The sequence below is a fragment of the Microcebus murinus genome, chromosome 5, assembly GCF_040939455.1.
Source record: "Microcebus murinus isolate Inina chromosome 5, M.murinus_Inina_mat1.0, whole genome shotgun sequence".
In the NCBI taxonomy this organism is placed as follows: domain Eukaryota; kingdom Metazoa; phylum Chordata; class Mammalia; order Primates; family Cheirogaleidae; genus Microcebus; species Microcebus murinus.
Window position 1 is genome coordinate 8,955,393 of NC_134108.1, and position 15,371 is coordinate 8,970,763.

The 15,371-nt window shown below is 41.0% G+C and overlaps 1 protein-coding gene across 2 annotated transcripts in view; it reads right to left on the reverse strand.

The window, feature by feature from the left end:
• Window positions 1-15,371, reverse strand: part of SNX9 (sorting nexin 9) — a 122,669-nt gene that overhangs the window by 11,212 nt on the left and 96,086 nt on the right. For both annotated transcript variants that reach the window (XM_012759636.2, XM_012759637.2), the window contains 4 exons: window positions 11,418-11,548; window positions 6,656-6,759; window positions 5,262-5,365; window positions 1,393-1,470 (listed from right to left, as the gene is read on the reverse strand). In XM_012759636.2, coding sequence (XP_012615090.1) covers window positions 1,393-1,470; window positions 5,262-5,365; window positions 6,656-6,759; window positions 11,418-11,548 — 417 coding nt within the window. The remainder of the gene's footprint in view (window positions 1-1,392; window positions 1,471-5,261; window positions 5,366-6,655; window positions 6,760-11,417; window positions 11,549-15,371) is intronic.

Consider the following 15,371-nt stretch of genomic DNA (forward strand, 5'->3'; position numbering starts at 1 on the left):
AGGCTTCTGTTTGCAGTTAGGATGTGGATGACTGCAAGAAACTACTACTCTAGCCATAATAAGAAAATACTGAATAAACTAAAAAAGGTATGCTTTTCCTTAAAGTCACTGAAGTGCTGTAGGAATGAAGATATCCAAATTAACTAAATTCAGAAAGGGGTGAGCTCTTCCACCCTGAGCGAGCTATGGAGTCTGGCACGGTGGGTGGAAGGGAGCCTTCCATGTGCACAAGAACTGGGCTCGGAGGAATGAGGCCGGGCACCTGGAGCAGCCCAGTGATGCAGCGAAGCTGTGGGCTGGGCTGAAGAGCAGTGAGAGGGCTCTTAGGTGAGGTTAAGGAAGGCAGAGCTGCAGGTGAATTCTGACACATGAAGGTGCCATCAGGTCCGAGCAGCCGATTTTCTAGCATCTCCGTCACAGATGCTCTCTCCCTGTCAGGACGCCACAAGCCACGAAGACGGAAGGGCTCCTACACATGTGCCCGGTCCCCAGGCAGTGGTTCTGGTCCTGGCTCTTCCACCAACCGCTTGTTACCTTGGCCAAGATGCTTCTCTTTCTAGGCCTCAGGTTACTCGAAGAGGCCAACCAAACCTCAAAGCCCCCTTCCTGTCTAAAAGTGTTGACAAGACAGAGTTAAGCCAGGCCAACGACAAACACTGCTATATGGGAGCTCCACATCTTACATTTTGGTGAGTCTGACTTCTTGTTCCTTAAAATATTCAGAAACTGACATCCAAAGCATGATCTTCCCTGGGTATTAGGATAAATGCCCAGTGAAAGCACCAATTCTATCATTTTGGTAAGCGATAGGAGATACTCAGATGTAATAGGTCCTACCTACCTGACAAATGCCTTTTCCTTTTTATAAAGGAAAAGAGCTAACTTATTCTCACAAGTGCTGCCTACGTAAACCATCAACTCTTAACACCAATGGGCAAGATGTGCACATACGGGATAAGTTGAAACAATTATGTGCTAAGGAGAAAATTAGGAAATAATTTTGTGTTACTTAGTCAAACATGTTTCCCTCCAATAACCTTGATGAAATCTGGCCTTTATAAAATAGGAAGACTTGATAGAGTTTGGCAGAGCAATGACATGAAGAGTAGAGTCTTATATACCATGGCTACCTGTTACAGTGAAACAAAAGAGCTATATTTGAGAGCAAAGAAAGGCAAACAAACTAGCAAGAAAATACAAATTGTAAGAACCTCCCACTTTTCTCAAAAGCCATAAGGTGCCAGTATAAAACCTTGAGCGTGGCAGCCCGGCCAACTTACACGTCAAGGACACGGGTGCTTCACTGCAGTTACTGTCTGCAAGACCCCACAGAGGGGACAGGTCTGGCTGGGATAAGACACCTTTAAAGGCTCAGTTAATAAAGAGACGTACCTTGATAGCCACTAGAACTAAACACTGTTGCTAAACTCTGCAAGGCCTTTCCTATCTTCTGGTATTCCTTAGGTAGTGCTGAAAGAGAAAAAGGAATAAATTGTTAACTATTCTTCTGAGCAAACTGAAATGGGATTCAACTATTTTCTAAATGTGATTACTTTATAATAAAAGACATTTGAAGTGATTCAAAATAGTCTATATTCTTTAATATTGATGCAAAAATGATTGTTTTTTCAATTAATGATTTTTTCAATCAATAATTTTGATTGATTGATTGTTCAACTGATGATAGATTACTGTTAACCACCACCCCATGTTCTCACTTACTGAATGAAACCTAGTGTAACAGAAGCTCCTTTAGGTGAATTCTAGTTTATGAAATACTTGCACACCCTCCCCGACACTAGTCAGCACAACACTCCTCCTACCAGATGCAGAGACACCTCTCCACACTGAGGATTAGGGAAATAAGGCTCAGACAACTCAGCTGCTTGCCCAAGGTCACAAGGCTAATAGAGGGTGGATTTGGTGTGTGATTTCAAATATGCTGCATTTCCCACTCTCTTGTGTATATATGTATAAATGATCATTTGCAAACCAATAACCAACCAAACAAAAACTGACAGCAACAAGATGTAGAGAAAAATACAATAGTCAGATTTCACAAGATCCGGGAGGAAAGGTCTGAGTTTTCTCATCTGTATGAGACAATTCAGTAAATGATCCCTACGGTTGCTTTTTAAGGTGCTAAAATTCTAGGATCATTTTGGAAAATATCCAGAAAAGAGTCTCTGCATCTTAGGCTACTTTCCTTGCATTTGTACACAGTCCTCTTAAAGGTATCTGTGCCTTTCAAAAGAAACCATTATTTGCATTTAAAGACTAATATTTACTGTATTAAAGCAGAAAAAGAAAAATGTCTAGGCCAGAGAAATTTGAAGGTCTATAAGCTCTTTGTATCAGGAAACACGATTTCAAGCTATATTAGCTCAGCTAATTCTAATATTGTTTAGGCTTCTGTGTCTCAGTTTTTGCCTCTCTACCAGAGGTTAAAGACACTGGCGTGTGCTTCACCATATGGAGTGTGTGCTAGAGTTTTCGTTATTGATTAGGAATTTTTTAAAAACTATTTTGTCAGAGAAGAGAATAAAAAAGATATGCCTGAATTAAATCTTAAAAGTGCTTCAATCTCTTTCTCCCATCCCCCAAAAGAGTGTTCTTAAGCCAGTATTGCCTGTTTTATAAATCTGGCCTTACAGATTACATAGGACACGGAGCTGACCAGACGTCAGACATAAAGGATTTAATTCTCTAAAAGAAATCATAGTCCCAGATTTTTGTGACATCCTCAAAAAGTTCAACTGTAAGATTCACATGTATTTAAAAACACAATCTATTTCAAAGAAATAGATGTAAATGATTTGTTATGATGGTCCTGTTAGAGTTTCAACCAAAATGACCTCTGACACCGAGCCTCTCCGTTTATGCTTTAGAGAACAGTGCCACTCCCGCTTTGTTCATGAGTCACTGTGTGTGACCCAAGGCTTGACTCAGAATTTGTTTTCTATAAGCTGCACTTGTATATGTTTATTTCCAGGTTATATCTAGGGTACAGCGTCACATTTCCTTCCCATGGGAAAGGAACAGCTGTTACCACTCTTGGTAGCTGCCCCTCCAGCAGGAACAGCTGTGTGCTACAAACTGTTCTGCTGAAGCGCAATAGTAGGTGAATGGCAGGGGCCACTGGTGTGGGAAGAAGGACACCAGCCAATGGCACAGTAAGGCAGGGCCTGGTAAACTTTCTGCAAAGTGCCAGACAGTAAATATTTTAGGCTTTTTGTGGGGCCAAAAGTTTCTGTTGCAACTACTCAACTCCGCCACTGTAATACAAAAGTAGCCACAGACAACATATAAATAAGTAGGTGTAGCCGTGTTTCAATAAAACTTTATTTACAAAAATAGGCGGCAGGCCACATTTGGTCTGCAGATCATAGCTGGCTGATTCCTAATGTGAAGCTTAGATTTTCAGGTCTGGATATAATGCTAATAGATCTTAATACTGCTATTACCTTTGCTGTGCTATTTTATTAATTCATCCACAAGTCACTCCACGTTCAGTTTCCTGTTCATTAAAATTATTCTTGGATTTCAAATGCTGACTCTTCCCTTTTATTTAGAGGAAAAACACCACCTTAAAAAGTCTTTACAAAAATAATTAAGCTCTTTCTTGTACTGAGTATCAAAGGATTGATATAAAAGTGGGTCTAGCCCAGGTCCTTTGGCTCACGCCTATAATCCTAGCACTCTGGGAGGCTGAGATGGGCCTATCGCTCAAGGTCAGGAGTTCAAAACCAGCTTGAGCAAGAGTGAGACCCCATCTCTACTAAAAATAGAAATAAATAAATTGGCCAACTAAAAATATATAGAAAAAATTAGCTGGGCATGGTAGCACATGCCTGTAATCCCAGCTACTCGGGAGGCTGAGGCAGGAGGATCACTGGAGCCCAGGAGTTTGAGGTTGCTGTGAGCTAGGGTGACACCACGGCACTCACTCTAGCATGGGCAACAAAGTGAGACTCTGTCTCAAAAAAAAAAAAAAAAAAAAAAAGTGGGTCTATATTACTTTCACAATTCAAAGTAGAAGCCATTTTTCATGGCCGGGAGCGGTGCCTCACGCCTGTAATCCTAGCTCTCTGGGAGGCCGAGGCGGGCGGATTGCTCAAGGTCAGGAGTTCGAAACCAGCCTGAGCAAGAGCGAGACCCCGTCTCTACTATAAATAGAAAGAAATTAATTGGCATATATATATATATATATATATATATAAAATTAGCCGGGCATGGTGGCGCATGCCTGTAGTCCTAGCTACTGGGGAGGCTGAGATAGGAGGATCACTTGAGCCCAGGAGTTTGAGGTTGCTGTGAGCTAGGCTGACGTCACGGCACTCACTCTAGCCTGGGCAACAAGCGCGACTCTGTCTCAAAAAAAAAAAAAAAAAAAGTAGAAGCCATTTTTCTTTAAAAATAATAACTGAATGTAACAAATACTGCTGTAGGATGTTATGAGTTGAAGGCCTGTGAGTTCGTGGCGACAGGCTAGCAGCGCCCGCTTGTCCCGACGTCAGACAGGTGATGCACAACTGCAGCCGCTCCCCCCCCACCATGTGTCATTCTGTGGCATTCGGAGTATTGGGGCATTACGGGGCACCGTCCTGAGGCATTGTCCCCACAGCTGGACAGGTGACAGTGCTCTTCTATCCTGGGACATTTGACAACAGAGCTGCATAGTTCTAGGGAACTCGGGCAGAAATGGTTCACAGAACGACTCTCCAAACAAACGAAAGGCAGGGAGGCAAGAAGTTCTTAGGGACACGCAGGAGTGGGCAGAAAGCTGTGCCTGACAGTGCCACCTCCCCTTCAGCAGGGCTCCCAGTCTGACCCGGCTGACATATTTCCTATTCCAAGTATACTGGCTTTTCCTAAAAATATGGCATTAGTCAAACATACAGTATCTTACCAAATGGATGAAGATTAAAAAGTAAAATCATGAGGTGAAAACTATACAAGTACTTTTTAAACATGCAAAAAAGATTAACTTTCCATGGATTATAAAGCCCAAAATTACAGGAAGTACTAAGCAAACACAGTGTGTTTTATGGATTTCTTGAACCGGCTTTGTTAGAGTCAATTTTCTATTGTTTAACTTGGGTGGAGAAGCTCACTCAAGCAGAGTTACAGGCGTGACACTACTGCGGTTCACCCAAGTCACTTCCGTTTGAGGCTGCAGGTTCCCGACTAGGACAAAGGTCATCAAACCGCGCCTTCCCCGCCAGCTCTAAGCCCACCCAGCCGCGAGCAGTGGCACCTACGTCCTGTGCACCGCTTCCAGTGCTCCTGCCCCACTGTCAGCAGCTCCTTCACGCCGTCGTCCATGGCCTTGGTGAACTTCCCCACGGCGTCGCACTTCTGCTCTCTGGGCACGGCCAGCGCCGTCAGCCACGCGGGGAGGAGGAAAGGCAAGGACAGGGGGACTCAGACCAAACGTAACCGCAGGTGCTTGCTGTATTTAACTTTGCTTCCTTTCCCCCCACAATTCCTTGTGAATTTTAACTAAAATTATTAGAAAGTAAATAAAATCATTTACTGATTATCTTATTTAGTGAAATTCCAATCATTAGAGGTACCATCAAACCTATAAAATAGTACGGGCTGCTACGGTAGCTATTCATTGATTCCAACAGGTACTTTAATGAAACACCTAAGTGATACTGCAGGCATCTGTTCTTTATGGATGTAACAAGTATATTTACCTTGGTACTGATGGATCAACACTTATGTGCACATATGGAAGTAACACTCACTGGGGATCAGGCAGGTGGGGGGATGGGTAAATTCACACCTAATGAGTATGACAAGCATGGTCTGGGAGGGGCACGCTTGTAGCTCTACTTGGGCAGTGCAAATATGATAGATATAACCCAAACGTTTGTACGCCCATAAAAATTTTGTAATAAAGAAAAAAAAGGATACTTACCAACTTGAAAAGACCATCACAATATACTTTTAAATGAAAAAATCAGATGTATAGTGTGAGGTCTTTTCTGTTTAAACAAATAATTTTTCCTGTAAGTATATATATCCAGAGGAGGGTCTGGAGGGTCTGGAAGACCACACACAAACATTAACATGATTTTCTCACTGGGTAGCTGAAAGATGTGTGTGCATATGTATTTTTGGTAACACTGTTTATGCAATGATTTTATGATAAGAAAAAAATTTCTTTAAAAAAAGATTTCTTATTAGTCCTCATACAGAAAAGGAAATGCCCTAAAGTTTCACCTGAGGCTGTAAAAAAAGTTAAATGATTAAAAACAACAGATAAAAAAAAATGTCCAGAAAAAGTGAGTTAGAGTTTGCTTCTTCCAGGGCCACGCTGAAACATTCTTGCTTTGCTGAGTATTGCGTGGGGGCGGGTGGCTCTGTGCCATTCGGCCCCATCGTACTTTATTGGAAGTAACTACTGAACACTGTGTCAACTATGAGATCACTGACTGCAAGGAAGCAGATTTTATGTGATGCTATGGTTAGAAAGACAGTACTTCTATGTACAAATAATGTTTCCCTTGTCATTTGACTACAAACCCCACTCATTTCGTAAACTCTGACGATCTGAAGTTCAACTGTGGCCACACTGGCCAAGGCTTGTGAGCCGAAGGAGGCAGATACAGACTGAGAGAAAGGAAAGTTTGGCAGCATCTCTCACATTTCTATTAAGTCCAAGTCAGGTGCCTCTGGTTCCATGGTGGAAAATATCATCACTCCTGCCAGCTCATCTTTCTCAGCCTTCCTCTTTCCAGTTTTCCATTCCTGTAAATGAGCACATTACAATGTAACGTGGTGAGCAGAGTCCAACTAGTTTTCCGAAATTCCCTAATGGAACCAGCTCACTGGTCAACTTTATCTTTCTCTTGTTCAGGAAGCAGCTCCCACTCCATCTCCCTCTGTACCATGGGCCAAATCCCTACACATCTCAAATGTAAGGTCAGTGCATGAACAGTGTCGCTTCACAGAATGGTTCTTATGAGACCAAGTCTTTTGAGAACGAACTGATTTAGTCACATTCCTTTTCCAGTAGCTACCAATGCAAATGCAGTGAATATACACACATCCTGTAGACGTTGACAAAGTGCCTGAAATGTTTAGGTTAACTGTTTTCTAAAAAAGGTAAATGCTTTTCTAAAATATAAGATAGCAGCCAATATTATGAGCTATTTTTTAAAAATGTATTATTTTAAGATACACACACAGAGAGAAAAGTGTCCAAAGCAAAAATATACAGTGCAATGAATTCTAACACGAAGAATACCTGTGTAACTACCACCTTGGGTGGGAAGAGGCCTAGCTTTCCAGAAGTTTCCTTATGTCCTTTCCCAGTCACTGCTACCCACTCCCCCACCCACAAAGGTAACTGTTATTCTTTTACGGTTTTCATTTCTTTGTTTTCTGGTACTATTTAAATGTGCCCCCCCTGAAATTCATGTGTTGAAACTTAATGGCCAACGTGATGCCGGTGCCTTGATCTTAGACTTCCAGCCTCCATAACTGTGAGAAATGTATTCCTGTTCTTTATAAACTACCCAGTCTCAGGGACTTTGTTATAGCCACATAAATGGACTAAGACACTTTTTTAGCGTTTTACTACCTAAGCATGCATCCTAAACTACTGTTTAGTTTTTTCAATTGGCAAAGAACCCTATAATATGCACTCTTCTGTGTCTGGCTTCTTTTGCTCAACCTTGCTTAGGAACTATTAGTATATTCACACTGTTATAAATAGCCATAGGTCATTTGCCTCATGGTGGTATAATATGCTATTGTATGACTATCCCTCAATTTATTTATCCATTCTACAACTGGTAGCCACCCCCATCAAATTACGAATCAAGCTGTTATGCACACTTCTCCTGGTGTGTGCGTGCACACGTGTACCTGGGAGTCGATGCTGGGTCAACTTCAGTAAATGCCAAACTTTCCCCAATCGGCCTTACCAGCGTCCCCCCAGCAGAGCCCTAGCAGCATCTCACCACGCCAAGACCACCCCTGGTATGGTCAGCTTTTCTAATTTTAGCCATTCTGGTGAGTATGTAGTAGTATCTTATAATATTTCGGTTTTAATTTGCATTTCTTCATTGCTAATAAGATTAAGGACTTTTCCATACATGTGATGCCTTCTTTTGTGAAGTACATTACCAAATACCCTACCTTTTCTACTGAGCTGATTTTCTTACTGATTTGTATAGGTTTTCATATATTCTAAAACCTAGCCCTTTGTTGGTTATACATGTTGCAAATATCTTCTACTCAGTGGCTTTTCACTTTCAATAGCACTGCTGAAAAAAGAAGTTCTTAATTTTAATGTAGTCTAATTTACCCATCTCTTTCTGTACGGTTAGTCTTTTTTTGTGTCTTATTTCGGAAGTCCTTCCCTACTCCAGGGACATGAAACTGTTCTACATTACCTTCTGGAAGCTTTACTGCATTGCCTTTTGCATTTAGATCTGTGCACCATATGGAATTGGCTTTTTAAAAACTGCATACAATGGAAACTTTCAAACATGTACAAAGTGGAGAGAAAAGTATAATAAGCCCTTACAGACTGGGCTTCAACATTTTGCCAGTCTTCATGGTGAAAGCTCTCAGAACTTCAGTGGCATAGGCAGCTTCCCATGATGCCATTTCAATAGGTATTCACTTCAATCTACACACTTTCCAAGAATGTCACCACCTCTAAATTAGAAATGATCACTGTCGCCCTTAAGTACTTTGGTGCCTCCATGTTCTGGGAGAACTTTTATCTCCAACTTTCACACCAACTGGCTAAATCTCTCCACTCTCACCTTTAGAGCCCAATCCAGCAGCTACCACTGATGCTTGCAATACTTTTGAGATTTTTCTGGAAGGATAATGCCTCCATTGGCTGCAGTTTTAGCACATTCCTTTCAACTGACGTTCAAAGAGCAGAAGAAATATTCCACATGTCCTGCCACGACTCCACAAGAGACCCGTGGCCTGGTCCTCAGTGCCCTCGTGCACTTGCCTACTGCCGCTGCTGCGAGTCGCCAATCTTGTTTGATAGCCACTCTCCTCCAGTCTATCTTTGTTTTTGGTGGTTTTTTTTTTTTTGGCTTACTTTAAAGGAAATCTCAGATATAGTATCATTTCACTTGCAAATACTTCGATATGTATCTTTAACTGATAAGTTCGTTTTAAAAACACAACCACAACAAAGTATCACAAAGGATATCAACCCTAACAAAATCAATTGCAGATAGTTGTGCAGTAGTGACCACAGTTCATTCCCCCCCACCGCTCCAACCCACGGGGCATCCAATTGACCCAGCACCACTTACTGAAAAGACTGTCCCCACCCTACTGCATTCACAGTTACCTTTGTCATAAATTCAGTGTCCACTCTCTTCTGTTCCACTGGTCTGTCTGTCTAGCCTTACGCCAATACCCACTTTTAAAACTCTTTTACCTTTACAATGAGTTTCAACATCCAATCCTACTTCATTCTTTTCCAAAAGCATCTTGGCATTCTGAGTACTTTGATTTTATACATAAGACATTTTTATTGTTTTCAATTCATGAGACACAGTATTAGAAAATTTATTTAAGTCTTCTTTTATTTCTCTCAACAATGTTTCATAGTTTTTCTTTGCAGATATTTTATAATATTTTCTTATATTTATTCCTAGATATTTGATACTTTTGGTGCTATTGTAAATGGTAGTTTTCTTTAGACTTTCAATTTCTGGTTTTGCTGATAAATTTGCAATGTCTTGTGTCCAGTTACCTTACTAACCACTTCTCATATTTTCTCTATAGATTCTTTGGGATTTTCTATGTCCACCATTTATTTATATGAGCTACTACTAACCAATCAGTTTTTACCTAGTTCTACAATGTCATTTATCAGGTGAAGAAATTCTGGCCCAAAGAGATTAAATGCCTTCACCAAGATCACAGAGGCAGTTAGAAGAGGAGTTAGTACAAGAACTCAAGTGCTCTGACTGCAACTGTTCTCTCTCACACCACTTGTATGGTGAGTGATCAATCTTTGAAGGTGGCAGTCATTGAAAACAAAACAACCGATGTCTAGGATTTATTCTTCTTCTTAAACCCTATCATGCATAAAACATGACCTTTAGAAGTGCTTTCTACATCAAACCCTTGAAAAATCAATCAAATAAGCTCTTATTAAAGTCTTGTGGGAGTCAGGAGAACAGCACACTTGGAGGGGTTCCATGTGGTTCTTCTTTCTTAACTACATTGTAACAAAACACTTACTAAACTCACTCAAAGAACTTAGTTTCACTACTGTATAGCTTCATGCCATAAATACTGTGACTGAGTATCATACCTCACCAGAAAACTAGGGTTTGCTAGAACAGCCCACAAGGCTAGGCCTATGATATATACAAATTCACAAAGAAATGCTGAAGCATTTCAGTGTTTTCTAATTTCCCACCCAGCAACATCAAAAGAGCCTGTCAATTCTAGTCATAGGCAATAACTGAAAGCAAGACCCAGATATTGATACTATGTTAAGTGTATGCACATGCCTGTAAACATACAGAGTACTAATATTTAAGACTTACTGTAAATGTGTTCACTTCAACAACGGAAAAATGCTATAAAGTTTAGCAAGTAAATCTCTGCTGAAAGCTCCAACAGGATATATGATATTCTATTATTTGATTAAAGACAAAAATAACTTTATAATTTTTTTTCCAAGATCATGTTTAGCATCTGCTGTTGCTTTTGAGCTAACTCATGCTTTTATTCTTTAGAGTGTTTTCTAAAATATGTAACATTTGTCAGGGAGAAAAAGTCATTAGAGAATAAAATGATATAATAAAGAGTGTAGTAAATGCTTATCGAGAGTGAAAACTATTTTCAAAGTAGATGTCAGGCAACCAGTTTTTTCTTGACTTAAATAAAGAACTGATGACTGCCGGCAGAATGACTGGCCATGGGCGAGCAGAGAGAGACCAGTGTTTGCTCTGGACTCACAGCTATGGCTGTGGAAAAAGAACCTGGCTCCAAGCAGAAGGGCTCATCTCCGACTCCGCTCCTCCTTTCCTAATGCTGCTGCATCGGGAGGTCAAAGGTGATCAGAAGAAATCCTTCACTCGACTCCCCTCCCTTCATGCTGCTAATGCCCTTCATAGTTTGGGGCCTATTCCATTTTTAAAAGCACCTGGGAAAAACCTGCTCACCTATCACATCCTCCACCCGGCCCTCCCTGCCCCTGCCGACCTGAGGCCACCCATCCCGAGGCAGGGCAGCTCTTCACAGGTCACGATGGAGTTGCCATGGTTGGGATTTAGGTCTCTATCCCCTCATTGTCACTGGAAGACATGAGAACTAACCAACACAATTTTAACTCCTTTCAGACATAAATTTGGCATGAATGTGACAACTCTCAGTAACTCTAAGACCATAATAATAAAATGTCCCACCTTCTCATCTCGGAAATTCAGGAACTGCTGGAAAACCTCACTTTCTGAGATGACGGGATGCCGGCACATTCTGGTCACCCAGGCCTGAAGTCGCTCCATGCGCATTTTGATAAATTCCTCTTCAAAGCGGCCTACAAGAGACAGACAGACGAGTCACATACAACTTGGTGTGAAGTGAATTACTATTATTATACCATAACTGAAAAACCATTCATATGGCTATTGGCTGCGTGGCAGAAAGCTATGTAGTCAGTGGTAAACATTGGTGATTTTTCACTACCCTTAAAACAAGAAACAGAGTGAATGCTCAAACACCCACAGGTAAGACCCAATGGCTGTTAATTTTTAAATACAAAATTCCACTTTAACACACTAACAAATCTTTTAATTGTGACATGAATAATCCCAGCCTCAAAGTGCTATTTTCTTCAAGGATTGCTAAAGTGCAAAAAAAAAAAATTAACTGGAAATCTTATCTCAATATGAAAAACTAACAATTAGGCCAGTCTGTGTGTGGCCACATGAAGCCCCAGGGGCAAGAAAGGAGTTGTAAGTGGAATGTAATAAGTCATGCTTACAAACTACAAGGCATCTCTATAATTATAAAAATGTATCCAGGTGTAATATAATCTACAAATGTAAAAGTTTAAATTTAATGTTTAGGAAAGTAACTTAGGGCTGTAGCTTTTTTCTCCATTTTGTTTTTTAAATTACTTAAACTGAAAACAGCAAAGGAATTTGTCCATGAATGCAATAATGAGAGTTACTCCACTACTGAATGCTGTTCCAGAGCTTATGACCATACTAAAATCGAGTTTGAGTGATTAGCTTGACAAGCATGACACACCAAACATCAAGTGAACACTAGGAATTTTTATAAGCCTACTAAACAAAAATTACCGTTAGCTGAAAGGCTTCTCCAGGTGGAAGTTCCCGCTGCGGCCAAGTGAGGCGAGCAGCTAGCCCTGTGGCTCAGGAGCAACTACAGAGCTGGACAACACTGATAGGAACAACCAGATCAGAGCTCTGGAAGTCAACCAGAGGCAAGGAGCCACCTGAGAAGTGTTTATGCTTGAGAAACTGAGCTTCAGGCAAGAACAGTGGGGATGTGTGGCACTCTGGGCTGTCCCCACGCCCTTGCTGTCCACGTGCCCCTGCGCCCTGCCTGGCTGACAAGGAGGCACTGCCAGAGCGGGGCAGGCTGTGAAGACTGGCAGCTGGGGTGGAAGGAGGCGCACTTGGAGTGGTGGGAGATGCCCGTGTTCAGAGGTGGTGTCGGTGGCAGTCACAATCTCAGAGGCGGGTGAACAGGGAGGGCCGACGGCCCTGTCAGCCCAGGTTGCATGACAGCCCAAGCATGTTCCAGGCTGAGGCTGTGTGCATAAACGGTGCAGACTAGACAGGGGCTGAGCCAGCCACACACTCCTGGCCAACTCCGGGGCTGCACTCACAAGTAAAGGAGACACAAAAGGGCCAAGGAGGAAGTAAAGCCAAAATAACTTGAAAATGACTTGAGCTTTGAACTCTGCCCACACAATCCCGTCAACAGAGATCAGAAGCCTACTGGCTTGAGGCGGCCGAGCACTACCTCTGTTCAATCAATCCCAGGCTGACTGCCTACCAATCCACACAGACGTAGGAGCAAACTCTACGGAGCCAAACTTAAAAAATAAGTAAACATAATAATAACTGAGCTGCAGGGGAGACAGCTTTCAGAGATTTAGCCTAGGTAAGTTACATAACAGACAAACATAAAGCAGAAACAACCATCTGGGAGGTATCTGGAATTGCTAAAATATATTCTCAAAAATGTCTAGGTTTCAACAAAAAATTAGTTAACTTCTATTGATTTATCTTCAGATTCACTGATTTTTTTTCTTCTGCTGCCCTGAATCTTCTGTTGAGCCTCTACAGTGAACCTGTATGTGAAGAAACGTCAAGATACGACCCACACTGGGGGGAGCCGCAGTCAATAGAAACTGTCTCTAAGTGTCCTCAGATGTTGAATTAGCAGGGGGGAAAAACCAACAATGTGGCAGAAAAAGCAGGTTCTACAATTAGGTTAAAAAAACTAAAGGAAGTCATACTTAAAAAGTTGAAGAAAAATATGACAGGGAATCATCATACAGAGATTCTCAAGGAGGAGACAGAAACTGATGGAATTTCTGGAGTTAAAAGTACAGTAGCTAGAATTGAAAATTCACTGTAGAGGCTCAACAGAAGATTCAAGAGAACAGAAGAAAAAAATCAGTGAATCTGGGCCGGGAGCGGTGGCTCACGCCTGTAATGCTAGCACTCTGGGAGACCAAGGTGGGAGGATTGCTTGAGGTCAGTAGTTCGAGACCAACCTGAGCAAGAGCGAAACCCTGTCTCTACCAAAAACAGAAATTAGCAGAACTAAAAATATATAGAAAAAATTAGCCGGGCGTGGTGACACATGCCTGTAGTCCCAGCTACTCAGGAAGCTGAGGCAGGAGGATCACTTGAGCCCAGGAGTCTGAGGTCGCTGTGATCTAGGCTGACGCCACGGCACTCTAACCAAGGGCAACAGAGTGAGACTCTGTCTCAAACAAACAAACAAAAAAACAACAGTGAATCTGAAGATAAATCAATAGATGTTAACATGAAAAACGGAAAAACAAAAAAAACTAACATAAAATGAACAAGCCTCAGAAACATCAAGCATAGCAAATGCTTGTAATGAGAGTCCCAGAGGGAGAAGACAGAAAGCAGCAGAAAAAATATTTGAAGAAATGATGACAGAAAACTTTCTAAATTTGATGAAAAACTTTAATTTATACTCCTAAGAAGCTCAACAAACCTCTACAAAGTCTGCATTTGTAGGATAAATACAAAGAGATCCATATCTAGATAAAGCGGAATTAAACTACTGAAAGACAAAAAAGAAAAAGGAAATCTCGACAGCAGCAAGTGAAAAACGACCCATCACATATGGTGGTGTGCATGCCTGAGAGCCACAGAAGTAACAGCTGACTTGTCGTGGGACATAAGGAAGCCAGACCAGCACATCTATCCTCCAAAAATAAAGATATACTCAGATAAAGAAAGAGTGAGAGAATTCATTTAAGAGATTTGCATTACAAGGAATATTACAGAAAATCCTTCAGGCTAAAAGGAAATTACTAAATGTGGTGACTGAATCTGCAGAGAAATAAGGAGCGCCAGAAATGTGTGGGTTAATACAAAGGACTCTATAGACACATTTTTTTTCTAATGTGTTCCTTTAGCCTCTTTAAAACACACAAACACTGTAGAAAGCAGTAATTTTCACATGTACTGCTGGACTTACACAGATGTAATATATATGAATATAATAGCATAACACAAGGGAAGGGAGTAGAGGTATACAGGAGAAAAGTTTCTATATTTGCTGGAATTAAGTAAATCTTAAAGTACATTGTGATGTTTTAAAAAAGATGCATATTGTATCCCCTAGGGGAACCACTAAGAAAATAGCTTTAAGAATTTAGTTTAAAAACTGACAGGAATTAAAATGGTACATTGGAACATCTTTATTTAACACAAAGAAAAGCCAGTAAAGGAGGAACAGAGGACAGCAAGATACCTCAAACACATAACAAAAGGGCAAATGTAAACCTAACCATGTCAATAATTACATTAAATACAAATGGCCTAAAAACCCCAGTCAAAAGCAAAGATTGTCAGACTTGATAAGAAAGTAAGATCCAACTGTCTTGCCCATAAAAGACACACCTTAGTTTCAAAGACATACGCATATTAAACGTAAAAAGATGGGAAAAGATAAATGAGACAAACAGTAATTGTAAGAGAACTGGAGCGTCTGTATTAATGTTAAACAAGTAGACTTTAACACAGGACATCCTACTGGAGACAAGAGGGGACATTTCATAACGATAAAAGGGCTACCACTTCAGGAAGATATAACAGCTACAAACTGCATGTTTACCTAAC